Consider the following 17,492-nt stretch of genomic DNA (forward strand, 5'->3'; position numbering starts at 1 on the left):
AAATCATGAATTTCCATGAGAATTCACTTATTCCATTAAGTTACTGAGTAACTTGCTCTCGAGTATAATTGGAAATCCTTGCAAAACTCCCCAGCTTGTTATAAAATGAGTGTACATTTATAATCAATTCTGAAATTTCACCTGAAAACTTTGATAAGTTTTTGTATACTTTCCCAACATTTCAATTTGGAAAAACGAAGGCGTAACAGACCCAAAACAGTCACAAAGCTTAGCCAGTCGGTAAATTATTAAGGCCCATACCCTTTCGCCCACTGCAGCCCTTCAGTTTATTGGTTGTATTTTACTACATAAACAGATCCCAGCATGTACGAACGAGTGTGTATATGCATATGTACACACAGCCATCTATGTGTATATGGGTATAGAAATGTTTGTCCCAGGGAGGACTGACGCTTACGTCAGGCTGTGGTCTGTGGCTGCAGTTGAAACGTAAATCGAGCTCCATTTGCCAGGCGAGGGCTGGCCAGTATGGAACGGGGGAGTGGCAATCAAGCGAAAAGCTTGTAGCGTATACATTTTGGAATGGTTTTGCTGGGCTGGGTTATATTTATTTCATCGCTGCTCCACTTCAGGAGACTGGCCCAACGAGAGCTACGCCAAGACCCTTCCCGACTTGTCTCTTTTTTTCTATGCCATCTTCTTGGCCTGTTCTTGGCTTTGGTCTTCTTCTTGAGCTATTATATATTTACATTTTTGATGGCTGCGGTCTGCAAAATGTTGCCCTGTTTCTGTGTGTTCTTCCTAGGAGCCAAAAACTCGAATGACATATCGGACGTCGCTTGGTGTCTCAATTAGTCGAAACCCCAGACAAGGTACAGCGAACGGAAATTGTTCGCCATTTGCAGAGTACAATACATACAGAAATACACATGGAAATATGTGCCGAAGGAGAACTAAAACGTGCGGAAGTTTCAGCGCAAAGAGTGCAACAAGTGGAGCCGTGTGAGCCTTGGAAGCCCCAAAGCAATCGTCCCTCGTTACAGAAATCGTGCCTAGGGGCACTCATAGGAGAAGCAAGGCATTCCATAAATGCACTTTGCACTGCAATGAAAATATAATATGTAAATCAACACGCCCACACACAAAGGGAGAGACTCTACACCCAAGTCGATTCTCATCGAGTCCGGGGCTCTGGCTTTGGCTTTGGCTCTGACTTGGGCTGTGGCTAGGGTTGCTCCAAGCTAGGTCCGCACTAAAGAAATCGATTGTTGTGCAGAAAGGGAATCCTTAATGGCACAATGACTTATGGCCAACTGCAGCGATCCACGACCCAGCCCGCCGGGCCCGCCCCGGCAAAACAAATAAATGTCAATAAAAAATGGATGTGCTCCGCATGTGAAAAAGAAAAGAAACAATAATAGCCTTTGAAAGGGTATCAAAACAAGGAAGGACGTAAGGCCATGGCCGCCCCGAGAAACAAATGCCTCTTCGATCTTAGGTGACTACTTACTTCAGCTGTGTGGCAAAAATAATACCATGGTCAAGTCATCTTCAAAACTGTAGGTGATGCTGTGCTCTTGGAAGGAGCTCTTAGACAGGATTGGTGTATTGTTTAAAAGTAATTGGTACAGAAATTGCTCATATTTTCTGAAATTATAAATTAAAAAAGGATGAAATTTTTAAGCCTGACCGAGGATGTTCACACATTAAATTCAGGTCGAACCACATATTTTTTGGAAAGATTTCTAATCCTAAGATCCTAATCGAATATTTGTTATAGTTTTGTTGGTAATTTAAGAATGCAGTGGAATTTCTCGGAAATTCTGTCATTGATGGGACAACAAGAACAAAAAAGGTCCCATAAAACTCAGGGGCAAAATCCACACAAACGAGCACACACAGTCTGACTTAAACACACACATTTATGCATTTGCCATTATGACTATAATTGTCAGGTGGCAGCGCGAAATTCCGGCAATTTCCGGTTGCGCCAAAGAGAGGAGGAACCGAAAATGCGGCATACTTTTAGGCCATAAAACAGGAGCAGAATGAGTCAAATGTAGGCAATGTGGGCGAAGAATGAATGTCAAGCTCATAAATATCGTAATACCGAGAGCCGGGTCCAAGCGAACAAGATTCCTCCATTAAAAGCTTAAACTATCACCGAGGCAAATGTTTGCTCAAAAAGTTGGCCTTTAACAGCCAGAATAAAATTGAATTACTACCCGCAAAGCCCCGAAAATTTGGCTGAGAGCCTAAGTCGAAAAGAATTCCTTGAAGGTCTCGGACGCATCAATTAGCGGCAGAAAGTTTATTCAACTCCAGCGACGACGGGCTGGAAAATTAAGTGTGCGTGCGGCGAGTGCTTCCAAGACCTCCATTTATAATTCGTCCATTCCATTTTATGAACCGAAATTCAGAGTGCAAAAGAAGTGTTGGTAGGGAGATACGTACAATAATTAGAAGAGCAGAAAGTTCTTGGGGAACAGATTCGTGGGTAAACACATAGATCTGTACGTGAAATGAACCCCAATCCATCTGTTCCAATCCCGTGGAGATGGGCAATCCTACGTGACATATTGGATGGCTCGGCATCTGCCAAAGTGTTATGCACCATGCAAATTGAAAATGCCAAATGCAAACAGTCGAAATGGGACAGTCCGACAGTAAGACAGTTCAACAGTCATACATGTACACCCATACCCATCCAAAACCATTCTCCCACTCCCACCCAGTATTTTCAAGAGCGACTCCTCATGGCCAGACGCATAGACGCAGGCAGCACTTGGAATAGAGTCGTTGCGAGTATGTGCTTTTGACTATCTGTGTATTTGTGTACTGATATAACAGTTTCAAGGTCAAACACATACACATGCAAACACACACTCATGCACACACACACACACACAATAACACACATACAAGAGGGATTAGATGAAAGTATCCAATGGCTGTATCTGTTTGAGAGAGAAAACGAAACGTGTGGGATCCCCAGCAGTTCCAACTGGAAATATTTTATTTAACAAATAAAAACATTAAGCAATTAAATGTTAATTTTCATGGTAATTAATCTACACAAAAATAGTAGGAGGACACTAGAAAAGAAGCATGCACCTCGTATACGTTATTATATTGTATGTATTTGTATATTCCTTCTGTACATGAGTTCTATTTTAACAGTTTGTTTGGTTAGGGCCTGGTCCTCGACTCCAGTGGGAGCCGCCTCTTCGGTGAGGAAAAGTAAATATTGAGTTCAACGATGGGTGGTCAAGTTAAAGTGGCATCTGATGATGACAGACCCTCCCATCACATTCCACTACACTCCTGACCATCCAACCCCTCTCTCCGCCCTGCCGTATGTGTTGTAAAAAAAGTCGGACAGAAGAAATATAAATTTAATCAAGTGGCTATCGTTTATTTCCTCTTCGTTTCGGCAAATTCAATTCACATTGGATATTACTATCTCTCGCTCTATCCTTGGCAATTCCCTCCCAGCGGGAAGAGCTTTTCCCCATGGATATGTTCAATATAATTATAACACACATCGCAAATGCATTTCAAAAGATTATTATGACCGACCTATCATTCCTCAAGGATTGAATAGAGAGATGTAATAAACAGTTTTTTTTGGAATATGTGTGCATTATTTTGATAATATTGAAAATATTTTTCACGTTCCGAGCATGCCAAACACTCCTTTGTCATTGAGAGCCGAAATTATATACGCGTCGCTTGTTCCAAAATAACCCCAGTCCCCAAACGCCGCTGAGGTTTGTTTGATTCAACGCTTTATTGCTCTTCAGGGCATGCACCATTGATTTTAATTAAGTCCTCAGTTTCCCAATTTCAAATGTGCGGGGATGGTGTTAAAAGGATACCAAACTTTACATCGAAACTCCAAATTGCGAAGCGCCCAGCGCCAAGTTTCCACACTCAGCTTGCAAAATGTTCGCCAGTCGGCGGGCGATACTCCGGGATACAATACAAACAACATATTGAGGTTGAAATAAAAAGGTTGTCCTGTGGGTAAGCTTAAGAGAGGACGGCAGTAGGTCAAAGAGAAGGAGCCCCGAAATCTTCGGAGTCAGTCCGAAAACGCGTTGTACGTACATTTTATAAACAAGTGGTTGCCTCAAGAAAAGAGAGACTGCAGGGGATAGAGAAAGAGGAACGAGGCTCGTGCAATTACAAAGGAGAAACTTTAATTTATGTTAAGTTAGGTGGATAGCAACGATGGCCTTCTGAGGAAAAACCCATACATCGGCTTACCTCTTTAAAAGCAACTATTTTGCCGTTATTCCCCAAAAATATTTTATCAAAATCTATTTGTGAGTTCTTGAAGGGGTGTAAAGTAAATTAAAGTAAAGTAAATCACAAATGTTTGACAAACGTACACAAACTACCCACAGACCAACACCAACACTGAACCACCGCAAGAGTCCTGGAAGCCACAACATTGAGTAGTCTGAGTATGGAATGAGACTGGGTAGCACAGTCTGACGGATAGGCGGCAACAAATAGAGGGGCTATGAAGGGGCTGAGACAGACTCCGCTTTTGTTTATCTACTTTAAACTAACATCAGGCACTTTTGCTATCTAATCCTGGCCAACCCGACGGCTACTTAATGTCATCAGTTTGCCACTCGCTGGCATTTTCAACAAGGACGTTTGAAAGTGCACAATGGTTCGAGGTTGGTGGGATGGTCGGATGGTTGGGGGGACTTCGGGTAGGTCGTCGACGTTAAACGTTTCCTTTCCCTTCAGAGCGCGAAGGCTCAGATTCGCAGAGTGCAAATTGAATAATCGTTTGGGCTTCGCAGCATTTACAAAAAGGGTCCTTTTGAAAGTTCCTTTTGTATTTGTATATTTATATGCGTGTGCTTGTGTCTGCCTCGAATATCGATCATCTAGGATGGCAAAACACAGAACACACAATTGTTAGGGTTTCATTCAGACGCATCACAAACATTCTGACCGACTTGTCTAAAGAGTTTTCTTTTCGATTTTCCTTTTCCCTTTTCAGTTTTTTATACCCTGTACTCGAAGAGTAAATTGGGTATATTGTATTTGTGTGAGTAACGGTTGTTTGTAACGCACAGAAGGAAACGTTTCTGACCCCATAAAGTATTTATATATTTGATCAGCAACAATAGGGAATGACCATATCTAGCAGATTGGGACCAGACTAAATTGGGATCGGATTGGATCATTATTATGGCCACAATGAAGAAATTAATTTGAAGTGGCTAAACCCACCCCGTCCCACAGCTTATATTTGTTTTTTGCACATTCTCTCATTCACACTCTGCTTCGCGCAGACACGTCTCTACCTCTGCCTCTGCCTCTGCCGCATCTCTGCCGCGTCTCTGCCCTGACGCTGCAGTGTGTGGCTCTAGGGGAGGGTGGCGAGCTAAAGGAGCGTGTTGGCGTGAGTAGTGTTGTTGATGCAGATGACAGATGAAGAAAAATTGTAAAATTTGACAAATAACCGCTAAGGTGCAGATGTAGTACTGAGTGCCGGGTATAAAAGTTGCGACGCGTATGAAGCGTCTCACACGTCCCTTCTCGTTTCTGTTTGGGTTCGGAGCATGCAAAACTTCGCCTCAATTGTGGGTGTGTGTGTGGATGCTCTCAAGATTGTCGAGTTTGTCAATTGTTGGACATTTATAACCAAATCCGGGTCCGTCAAGTGCGGGTCTTGTTAGCACACTCGAGGAGGCGGAGCCTGTTGTAAAACTTTCAAGTAAATGGAATCGAATGTCCATCCAAAACGCTTGAATTGAGCTGTTAAAGCTTTCAAAATTATTTACAAGTTCATAAATACTCGTACATACAAAGAAAAGATTTTATTTATTTAAATTGAAAAGTAGAAACCGAATCATTCGAAGTGAGAGTAGTTTGAGGAATGAATCTGAAAGTCTGGATTAATTATTTTAAGGGTTTAATTGACAGATTACTTTTTCCAACTTGAGGGGTATTGTTCTTGGAGAAATGCTGCTTTACGCTCTCAGCGCACATTTGCACTTATCTAAAACTTTGGCAAACAATTCAGAGCAAAGACGAGAGCCTGCCCAGTGTGCGCTCAGCTCTTGCCACTTGTCTTGGAGAATTCTTTGGCATTCCCTGGCAGTTGCCGAAAGCAAACCAACAGAGGTAGGACTTAACTTATGTTGCACTGAAAGTTTTCCTGTGAAAATACTACACAGTGAACTTGAAATTAAACCTGGCGTTTGCGTAACACACATGTACACACATATGTATATGTATGTAGGAAATGGCAATGTAGGCAGGCAGTGCAAATTCAATTTATGCTCAGACAAATCCATTGACAAACAAAACGTGATGTATTTCTGGAGGGAGCTCAGAACGGTCCGTTGAGATGCAAGAAGGTCGAAGGTCGGTCCCAGAAGCTCGCATTCGGACACATCTCCTGATGTTTGTCTATGTCCACGACGAAGATGTTTCAATTTTACCCATTCATTTGGCAGTTGCCGTCCATTGTGATTTTTATGTGGCTATAAATTTTCGTCTTTTATTCGAATCTGTGCTTGCTTCAGGGTATTGGTGGAATTTTCGAGTATGAACAAGAGATTTAGCTCTTCAAAGATACATATATAAACATACAATATTTAGTAAAGACAAACTCTGTCGATTGTTTTCCAATTTGTGTAATTTTTTGTTTATTTTTTATAACTACATCAATAAATTATATATCGTATCGTATAATTCATAATCATACTCTTTGAAAGCGTGAGAATATATTGGAATAGCGATCCGGCAACTGGGTTCCTGATTCAGAAGCGAATAGAGTTGTTCATCTTGAGTCCTCTCCGTGTGAACTTTCCCCACTTCTCCACATCCATCTCCACTTCCACCTCTGGGATATCATGTTTAGTTTAGCTTCTTTTGGAAGTTTGCGGTTTCAAAGAGTATATGTATGTCGAAACATCGGCCAGCCGAAGATATTTGAATTTCGGTTAATGATTAATCTGATGACATCGTAGATTGATTGTGGCTAACAATTAGGGATCGTTTCTCTCTTCTATTACTTCGTAGACATTTGCATTAATTGTAGTTTAGCTTGATATTCGCTTACTTGGTTTAAGGTTTAAGTTTTCTTAGGGGGAAATCAAGTTTAGCAATAAGGTTTTTTCCGTTTATAAATCTTCAATTGTGATTCGTTTGCTGAGTGTGTGTGTGTGCGGTGCCTGGGTGTAGTGCGGAAAATTGAATTAATAAGGCCACTTTTCCATATATATATATATATATTTATGTATGATTGTGTGTGTATGTATGCACTCGTATGTGTATAGTAAATAGTCAGTTAAGAACAATCCTCCAGCTCAGCAGCAGTTATGCACTTCTGATAAGCTTTCCTAGCCAATCTTGCACAACATAATACACAAATACATATTACTTCATGTCATATTAAGGATCGTGTTTCGTATCGTATCTATTGCCGAAAACATTTTAAGTTCTAGCCTTAACTAAAGTGGCCTTCTAGAATACATTTGTGTGTATGTGTGTGTATGCGGAGAGAGAGAGAGAGAGAGTGCATTTGCATAATTTTAGTGTTTAAGTTTTAGTACTCGTAGGTGTGTCAAAAGTGTGTTTGGGTTGATTGGTTGCGAGAGCTTCAAATATTTCTCTACCGATATTTTGTTTAATTAGTTATTGTGTTTCTTTTGCTAATTTTAAATGTTGAACAATATTTTGTTAGTGGCAGCTACATTGGTATTTTTAAGCATACTACTTAGTTCCGCTTAAGATTTAAGGATTGGATTCACTTGTGGCTGATGTTGGTAGTGCTTTTACTAGTGCTCTCGAGGAGGTGGTTCTGGTCTGCTTTTTCTCCCATTAGTCGTAATTTAATTTCAGATTGTTCAGACGGTCCCTCCACCGAGGTTAGGTTAAACTAATTAGCTACGTTTATATTATTGTTATGTTCAGCTCAATTAATGCCTTCCCATGCACATTTCCGTCGACATATGCTAATAAAAAACTCCTTCTCGGCCCTCGCAGACCAATGGACTCTAGTTCAATTAACTATGTATGCATGTTCGCTATAAACTCGCTATGTTCGTGCACGCAACGGATGCAGATTGCGCCTCTTGGCTAAATGTACACTAACAAAAAGACATTTATCTATATATATTCGTTCGAATCTTCTATGGGACCCTTGCGATTAAATGATTTATGTAGTGGAGTTCTGTCTATTAGCACACCAACAAGTTGGATGGTAGATGGTGGATAAAGCATGAGCACGGACCAGGCACAGTGCTCTGGCAGTGATGTCCATGTCCTATGCACAGGATTTGTGGGTAGGTGTAAGCGCTAATACAGTGTTTACTTTCTTATGTACCAACGAAAATAGTATAATTGTCGGTGTGAAACACAGGAAATAAATTAAGACCTGGCATAGCTAAGAACTAAACCAAATGAATATCTCATCATTTACATTAAAAACTATAATTCAAATTGGTTCGCGTGGGAGCTGGTGTGTAGCAGGTATTTTGGCGCCTCTTCGTGGTTGTTGGTTGCTGGTCGCCGCTCGATGGTCGCTGGTCGATGGTAGCTGATTGAAGTTTCAGGTTGATGTTGGCTGTGCTGTTTAGTGATTGCTAAAGTAGAAATTGCTGTTGCGTATATTGCCGCGCGTTCGCCAACGGATGCAGCTGAGCAGAGCAACTCGGGCAGCCCTCAGTAGGATCTGTCCGTAGGCGCAGCAGGCGCAGACGCGACGCACACGCTCGGCCAAGTTGCGACGCCGGCAGCGACGGGCAGGACGATGCCAACGGGGCAAGTCTTGCCGTCGACGCCGCAGCTGATGTCACTTACGGCGCTGGAAGACGCGACGCAGCGCTTTGCGCCAGAAAATGCGCTGAGATTTGGACTTTGGATATGGCTGCGGCTCCTCCATGTGGGAAACATTAAGATCAAACATCTCTAAGACATCCCGCTCCACATCGTCGTTGATGATGCGGCGTCTCAAGGGAGTGGCTGGCGCTGTACAGGCCGTGGACGTTGAATTAGCCGCATGCGGATGAGGTGTGGGCGGAGCTGAGGCAGCCATGAACGGTGCTACCGAAAAGGGGCGAGCCCTGAGCGCTGCCATAGCTGCCGCCGATGTGGATGCAATTGATGAAATGGAGGCCAATGTGGCCACAGACGCCGATGACTCTATGAACGTTGCTCCTGCCTCTCTAAGTCCTACTGCCCCTGCTCCATCAGCTGCTGGCTGGGTGGCGCGCAACCAACAACCAGGTGGCATCGTATCTTATCTAAGCCACGGATGCTGCAGACACTCCGCAGCGGTGGCTCGCTTTGCCGGATCGAACTCCAGCATGGGCTTGAGGAAGGAGGCGAAAGATTCCGCCTCGCTGTTCAACCACTCGTACTTCTCCAGCAGCACATCCATCAGACCCCAGGGCTTCAAGCCAGTTATGTTTCGCAGCTCCCCGTTCCGGCTGAACGTCTGCTGGGCATAGGTGCCGCGGAACACGATGTGACGGGGTATGGGGCCGAGCAGCTCTATAATATGGGCCAAGTGATCCTCATCCCGGGAGTACGTGTCGCCCGAGTGCGGCTCAAAGAGATAGTCGCCCGTGGCCAGCTCGAATACCATGCAGGCTGTGCTCCAGATGTCGGCCGATGTGTCGTAGCCCGAGCCCAGGATCACCTCGAGTGAGCGATACTGCCGCGTCTGAATGTCCTCCGTGAAGTGGCGATCCACCCAGCATGCATTGCCCAGATCGGCAATCTTCACTTGCACGTTGCACTCCTCCAGCGCCGGCTCCCGCTTTGGCCTGTGCTTCGACAGGGGCGGTGGTGGCGCCGGAGGCACTCCAGGATCCGAATATGGTCCATTAGTGGCCGACGAGGAGTTCGACACAGAGTTGAGAGAGCTTGAGATTTTCGAATTACTGTTTGATGTCGGCTTCGAACTGGAGTTGTTGTTGTTCAGTGGCTGATACGATTGTTGCTCCTGCTGCTTTTCCTGTTTGGGTCGAAGCGGAATCTGCTTGCCGTCTGCCGCACCATTTGATTGTCCTTTAACTGTGCTGTTGCTTTTGCTGTTGCTGCTACTGCCGTTGGTGTGGGCGCCGCTCTTCACGGCATTGCTACTGTCGCCGCTGCTCGTCGAGTTCTCCAGTTGCTGCTGAGGTTGCTGAGATTGCTGCGATTGTGGCTGGTTGGGTTTGTCTGGTCCATTAAGAGTGGGGGAAGAGGTGACAATCAATGGAGATTCATTAGGGAAAGGCATACTGTGATACTTACTCTTGTTCTTCCGCTTTTTCTTCTTTTTGGTTTTCTCGGTGTCATCCACCGGTTTCTGGTTGCTGACGGCCTCCTCTTTCTGCTCTTTCTTGGGCACCACAGGCTGCTCAACAGCCACATCTTCATCATCGCCATCGTTCTCTTCTGGATCTTGTTCCAGCTTCACCTTCACCTTCACGTCCACGTCAACGTCCTCTTCTCCATCAGAGATTTCAGCATCACCATTCTGCACCGCATTGTGATTAATGCCAAAGTCCGCCTGGTCTTCAGCAGACGCATTAGCGTCGGCCACGGGCTGGCCGGTTTGCTCGAGATAGTCCCGCTGCTTCTTGAAAAGCTCCATGCGCTTCTTGGCCTTCTTCTTGAGCTTCTTCTTCTTGTTCTTGCTCATCTTGCCGGTGATCTGAGGCTCGCGGTACTCCTTGGGCGCCCGACTGACCAGCGAGGGGTACATCTTGGAGTTCATGCAGTACAGCTTGGTGGCTTCCGTGGCCATAGAGCGCACATGCGGCTCGTCTACGCACAGCAGCACGTTCTCAGGCTTGATGTCCGTGTGAATGATTTTGCAGCAGGTGTGCAAGTAGTCCAGGCCCTCCAGTATCTGTCGCGTGATGGCCTTTACATTGGCCAGCGGTATTCCACGGTAATTAGACTTGCGGATGAGCTTCAGCAGATTGTCGCCCAGAACTTCGAACACCATGCAAATGTGCGTGCCGTTCACCCCGCTGATTTTGAAGTCATCCAGCATTTGGACGGTCTTTTGGCGACGCGGATTGGACGGATCCGTCTCGCGCACAGTTCTGAGTATCTTGATCTCATCCTTGGCCGTCTCGGCAAAATGCGGTGCCGACTTCACAATCTTAATGGCCACGTAGCGCTTTTCCTGCAGATCCCAGCATAGCCAGACCGTGGAGAAGTGCCCCCAGCCCAATTTCCGGATGACATGATAGCGACCTGGGGAGTAATAATAAAATAAAATAAAATAAAATATATCTCTTGCTTCTCTAGGGTTAATGTTCAAAATGGGACGAAACGGAACCACTCAAAAAAATGAAATCACAAATATCCGCCTCTGCTGGCAGCAAATCCATTTTAATCGCCCCACTCACACTCCACGACTAACGACCTGCGAGAACGAGGCTCTACTCTACATCATCTACCCGTGGATTAAATTCAATTAAATGCAGTCCGTCACCAGTCAGCAGTCCGCTTCCTCCCCCCGTCGTTTGTGGAATGCACAGACTCGGGGTGGACCTTTAGGGGCATTTAGACCTGACCAAAATTTGGGATAGGCCAGTACTTTGTGTAGTTCTTGGTATCTTGTCAATATGGGGAAATGTTTCAGTTATACTTTTTAGGTTCTGTGACCGAGAGATGGGCGGAATTCGCAGGTCAATAATTTGCATACATCAGAGTTTTAAGCATTCATTCTGCGTTATCGGGCGGTCTCTTTTATCGCGATCGAAGGTTGGACGGGGATTAGCTTTCAACTGTTGGGCAGGCTAATGGATTTACTGGGGAAAGCATGCAGCTGACAGGATGTGGTATCTGTGGCGATGACTACGGGGGCGGTGCTTCTTTCGGAGAGGCCCTTCTAAAAATGAAAATGCTGCAGAATGGGTGCATGGGTGGCTGTCAAAAACGTTGAGAGCCCCTTTTTACTATCACTGCTGTTGTCGTTGTCACAACACGAGCTGCCCTGCCCCTCCTACTGAAGGGGAAAGCACCCCTGAAAAGGGGACAGCAATACGCACGCACGGACAGAATTCGATTTATCTGTGGGAAACTTTCGCACAGACACGAGACCCATTGGCAACCTGTTGTTGTTGTATTCGGTTTTTGGGGCGGAGGCCGAGGCCATGCTCGAAAAGCCAATATGGCCCCCTAGCCAGGCATCTAATTGAGCACACAAACGGGACTGGGAATGGGTAGCGATGAGGGTTACCACGGTGGAAATGACAGGACAGCAGCCAGTAACCCAATTCAAGTGGGGTGGGATTTTGGGGAGTGTGGCGTGCAAACAGGTGCCAGCTTACCCTGAAAGAGGTCACCAATGTTCACTGGATGGTAGCCACCCTTGCAGTAGTCCTCCTTTAGCTCCTGCTCCTCGTTCTCGCTGTTTAGCTCCGACTCATACGACTCGTTCGAAGAGCTGCGCGGCGGCTGCTGCTGTTGCTGCTGCTGCTTTTGCTGCTGTTGCTGCTGATTGTGATTGCTCTTTTTGTTCTTCAACTGTGATTGCATTTGCGATTGCAACGGCGCCTGATAGTGGTTAGGGGTCTCTGGGGTGCTGCCCGATCCACCGCTCGACGTGGATGTGGCGGTTGCAGTTGCTGTCGCTGTGGCCTTACTGAAGGACGTGGCGACAGCGGCGGATGCCTTTCCAACGCTGCCAGACGGATGCAGTTCGGGCTTACTGGGGCTATTATTAGCATTTTCCGGTGCTGCTGCCGTAGCACAGTTTTCAGTCTGGGAATTCTGCTGCTGCTGCTGTTGCTGTGGTTCCTGCGACGGATTCCCAGCTGCCACTCCATTCTGCTTGCCCCGCTTCTTGTTGTTCTTATGGCGCTTCTTCTTCGCTTGAATGGTCAAAACGCGGCGGTTGACGTCAGCTTTGGCGTTCATGATGTTCTTTCTATTGCTTTTCGCGTATTATTCGCTTTTTCGCCGACTGTGTGTGGTGTGTGTGTGTTGTGTTAGTGTGTAACAGCTGTTGTGTGGAGTGAAAATGAGAAGAAGAAACAACGTGCACAGATCTCAATAAGGCAATGTACGATGTATTACGCTTGTATTGTGTTCTTGCTGTATGCGCACGCCTTGCCAAAACCAAAGCCACTCAGAGCCAGGCCAGGCCCAGAGAGCCAGCGCCAAATGGTGGGGCTTTCGTTTCGTCAAATCGAGCAACAACAACAAAAAACCGAATCGTCTACTTGCCTCGGGGCTCCCACTTGTTCCAAATTGACACCGCTCCGCTGCTGCTGCTCTTCCCGCTGCTTCTGCTTTTGCCTATGCTCTGACAACTGGATTTCTGCACAAAAAATCGGGACGAAATTAGCACATTGAACGCTCACGGGAATGTCGGCAACAGATGACAATGGCACAGCAAATCGCCTTCCTACGGCTTAATACTATCAAACATTGGGTTCCTTGCTCTTTTGGTACAGAAATGTATGTTTTATTTCATTGAAAAATCAAATCGGTTTATCTCTGATGTGTGTTGTGTGTTATCGAAAACAGGGCCTGCCACTTGGTAAAGTAAACGACGTAACGTAAGCTCTATTCCTTGCTCACTCGCACACCACTGTGTAAACCAGCCAGGTCACTATTGCCGACTCGCTTCCGCCGCTGGCTGTAGTTGGCACACACTCGTTAAAACCATTTTTGCGCAGAGATTATTTTGCCTGTAGCTCGTCGTTGCCCTTTTTGTGTCGATGTTGACCAACTTACATGGTTCGTATCGCCTTAGCAGCTAATCCAAATAGCAAACATTGCAAAAACGTGCAGATATCCACCAGCACGGCTAAAATTTTTTAGTTATTTTATTCAGTATTTACTATTGCAGTGTTGTGAAATATTTTGTGTATTTTAGAATTACATTTTGTGGTATTTTCAGTATTTATTATTGCAATGCTGCCCAACACCAACGCTGCCCAAAGGTTTCTTTCAAACACTGCTCGCGTTTTGGCGCAAAATTAGTTTTTGGAGGGAAATCGCATCTTGAGAAAATTCGTGGCTGCCCACTTGTAATTTGATCATTGCTGTGGCGCGACGCGTGTTGACCGATAAAGAGAAAATAAGATAAAAAAGAACCAAGACGCGAGCAAAGACCGGACGTGCCATAAGTGAAATAAGCAAACAACTTCAACTGCAACACAACTATTAATCAGACCACACAGAAATGGCCCAGCCCTCGGTAGCAGCATTTTTTACTAATCGCAAACGCGCCGCTCTCGATGATGCGATCACAATCAAGAACCGAGTAAGTTGCACCAGGAACGTGACTACACACGAGCAAAGAGAGCCGTTTCCAAGATTTTCAGATACTTTTGTATCTGCACCGACGCTTGCCCATATGTTGTGCGTTTGTGTGTGTGCTTGTGTGTGGGTGTCGGTGCGTCGGCATCCTGCGGCCATTTTCGAAATTCATATTTACATGGAATATCCCTTTTTGACCATTTGCAGCGCCTGGTGGAACCAGCAGAGTCTGCCCAGCCGCAAAGCCCAGCCCCCGCGCTCCAAGATGCGGACATCGACACGCTCAAGGCGACAGCCAGCGGGATGCGCACCCGCTCGAGTCGCAACACAAAGCTGATTGTCACCCCTCAGGAGATGGTGACGAGCAAGAAGAAGCCAGCCAAGCTTGAGCCGCACATCAAGCAGCCGAAGCTGGTACAGTTCATTCGCAAGGGGACGCTCTCGCCCAGGAAGCAGGCGGCCACCAAGATCGACGAGGAGCAGCTGCTGCTGCAGCCGGCCAGCGAGCAGACGCCCAAAGTGAGCTTCACCATCACCAGCCAGCAGAATGCGGACAACATGCAGCGGGGCATGCGCACGCCCACTAAACAGATCCTCAAGGACGCCTCGCCCATCAAGCACAGCGACCTGAAGCGCCAGCTCACCTTCGATGAGGTCAAGAGCAAGATCTCGCGCAGCGCCAAAATGCAGGAGCTGAAGGCGGTCTTGGCCCGCAAGGCGGCCCTCGAGCTCAAGCGCAAGGAGCAGGAGGAACGCAATCGTCGCCTGCGCGAGGCCGGCCCCTCCCCATCAAAGTCGAGCCTGTCCGTGCAGCTGAAGGAGTTCGACACCATTGAGCTGGAGGTGCTGACAAGGTAAGCATAAAAAGCACAATAAGATTAATAATGCCAAAATGTCAGATGGCATTGCCGTTTGCTGCTGCCTTCCACAATAATTTCCAACCGAACTGTTTGCTGTGGCCTAGAATCGGCGTAAACAGCGCCAGAGTCGAGTACAGCTGGCCAGCGAAAAATGTGGGTAACATCAATACCGAAAGCCAAATGCCCAGCCAAATTGTTGCTGTCTCTGCTGCAATCGAGGTCGCTCTGGGTCGCTCGAGTCCAATTGCTGAAATGGCATTTCTCCAGCACAGCACAGAACCGGCCGAACGACCCATCGCTATGATACAACATTCTCTCGCATGTACTTGAATTTATGTTGCCCTCAGCAGCATGTATGGCTATGCATAGCGATGCATGTTTACCCTTCGCTGACGCTAAATTCCGGCCTGACCTTCTCCTTCCCTCTCGCTTTCTCTCTCTCTCTCAGGGGTTGTTTCCCATGTGTGTGTGTCCTTTGTTGGGATCGTCTGTGTGTTTGTGTGTGTGTCTATCAGGTAGCCTTAGGAACCTTTTCTGTAACGGCTTTTCCTGCAATTTCGGGGTGGGTTTAAAAATTGAAACTATTTCGAATAGAAACTGAAAACTGATTAGAACATTTCTCCAACCATTCCATCTCCTCAATGCAGCCCCCTGAAGACCTTCAAGACACCCACAAAACTGCCACCACCCACACCGGACAAGCATGAGTTGATGTCGCCGCGGCACACGGACGCCTCCAAGCGGCTGCACTTCAGTCCGGCCAAGAATGGATCGCCCGTCAAGCTGGTGGAGGTTCCGGCCTACAAGCGCTACGCCAGCCTTGCGGAGACCAGCAAGGCCGGACAGCTCCCGCTGCCGTACAAGTACCGCTACTTGCTGGACGTCTTCAAGGGGCTGGACTCGGTGGTGGCCATGTTCCACAATCGCAAGGAGTGCATCACGTTCAAGAAGCTGAAGCCGGCGGTGCAGCGAATGCTGCGCAAGAACTTCACCGAGCTGCATCTGGCCCAGATCAAGGCTGTCTATCCGGAGGCCTTCGTCTTCAGTCAAATGAAGATGCGGAACTTTGGTTCGGTCTCCAAGGCGGACTACTACCAGCTAATGATCAGCCCCAATGTGGAGGCGGTCCCGGAGCAGGCGCAGGACCAGCAGCAGCACCGCTGCAGCAAGATCAACGAGGACGATGTGCTCGCGTCGGCCCAGTCGACTTCGATGAATCCACACGTCATGACGTCGCGCATGCATCGATTCCAGAACCTTCTGCTCGATCGCGTGAAGCAGGCACACGCCAAGTTCCTGCGCTCCCTGGACCCCCCAATCTTCATTGAGAAGGCGCTGACCCGCTGGCACCCACAGTTCGAGCTGGAGAACTGTCCAGAGGTGGAACCGGCCCCACTGCCCCAGCCCCCGAATGTGGAGAAGTATTCCTCGGCCAAGGACATCCTCTCGACGGCTCGCAATCTGTTCAACTGCGCCACGCCCATGGAGAGGGCGATGGACCGCTACGAGTCCAAAGTGGAGGCGGACAAGCAAGCTGCTGCTGTTGCTCCGGATAAGCAACCACCGCAGAAGCCAACATCAACAGAGGCAGCGGGAACGGGAACGGAAGGCGACACATCAATACCCGAAACGTCTACAGCCACGCCCACGGTGAAGGAGTGTCCCAAGGTCCCAGACGCCACATCGAATCTGCTGAAGGGGCTGCCAAAGTCGCTGATCGAGAAAATTCGGGCCAAGCAGGCGGCTAAGGCCCTGGAAGCCATGACGAGGCGACCGTCGCAGGACCAGGAGGCAACCAAGTACTCGCGCCTGCCGGAACTGGCGCGACATCTGCGCAACGTGTTCGTGACGGAGCGCAAGGGGGTGCTCACCCTCGAGGTAATTATCAAAAAGATCCAGAACAGTTTCCGCGCCAATTTAACGCCCCAGGAGATCGAGGCGCACCTGAAGCTGCTTGCCAAGGAGCTGCCCGCGTGGGCAGCCTTCCACGAGGTGCGCAAGACCATGTACCTAAAGGTCGCCAAGGACATGGACATGAACAAGATCATCGAGCAGCTGGAGAGCATCGCGAATGGGAAGACCACCTGATAACCTCAGCGCGAACGGCAACCACCCGGTGACCGACCCTCATCATTATTGACCCTGTGGCCACATCCAGCTATATTAGATCTAAGTGAATGTTTGGCTGGTGAATTCTTTAACCAGATTCTACTCACAAACCTACATACACACATGCATATACGTATATATATATATATTTTGTTATTCTTACATATACCACATTGACATTCACATCAACTCATAAATAATTGACAATTATTTCGCAATCGATTCATCACATTTAGATATAAACGTTTATTGTACTATTAAGATCATTTTTCATGTTGTAATACGTTAATAAATAAATGTTTTTGCTGG

The 17,492-nt window shown here is 47.0% G+C and overlaps 2 protein-coding genes across 2 annotated transcripts; one reads left to right on the plus strand and one right to left on the minus strand.

Moving 5' to 3' along the window:
* Positions 1 to 7,762: 7,762 nt before the first annotated feature.
* Positions 7,763 to 13,478, minus strand: LOC117588049 (SRSF protein kinase 3). The gene is made up of 4 exons (XM_034279105.1): positions 13,174 to 13,478; positions 12,276 to 12,949; positions 10,240 to 11,193; positions 7,763 to 10,164 (listed from the first exon to the last, which is right to left on the minus strand). The coding sequence occupies exons 2-4, from the start codon at positions 12,862 to 12,864 to the stop codon at positions 9,239 to 9,241; spliced, it is 2,469 nt and encodes an 822-aa protein (XP_034134996.1). The 5' UTR covers positions 12,865 to 12,949; positions 13,174 to 13,478; the 3' UTR covers positions 7,763 to 9,238.
* Positions 13,479 to 13,901: 423 nt separating this feature from the next.
* On the plus strand, positions 13,902 to 17,444 carry LOC117588070 (DNA replication factor Cdt1). The gene is made up of 3 exons (XM_034279136.1): positions 13,902 to 14,218; positions 14,422 to 15,068; positions 15,722 to 17,444. Exons 1-3 carry the CDS (start codon positions 14,138 to 14,140, stop codon positions 17,160 to 17,162), a joined length of 2,169 nt encoding a protein of 722 aa, XP_034135027.1. The 5' UTR covers positions 13,902 to 14,137; the 3' UTR covers positions 17,163 to 17,444.
* Positions 17,445 to 17,492: the final 48 nt, after the last annotated feature.

Source organism: Drosophila guanche, unplaced genomic scaffold (genome assembly GCF_900245975.1).
Source record: "Drosophila guanche unplaced genomic scaffold, DGUA_6, whole genome shotgun sequence".
NCBI classification, from domain to species: domain Eukaryota; kingdom Metazoa; phylum Arthropoda; class Insecta; order Diptera; family Drosophilidae; genus Drosophila; species Drosophila guanche.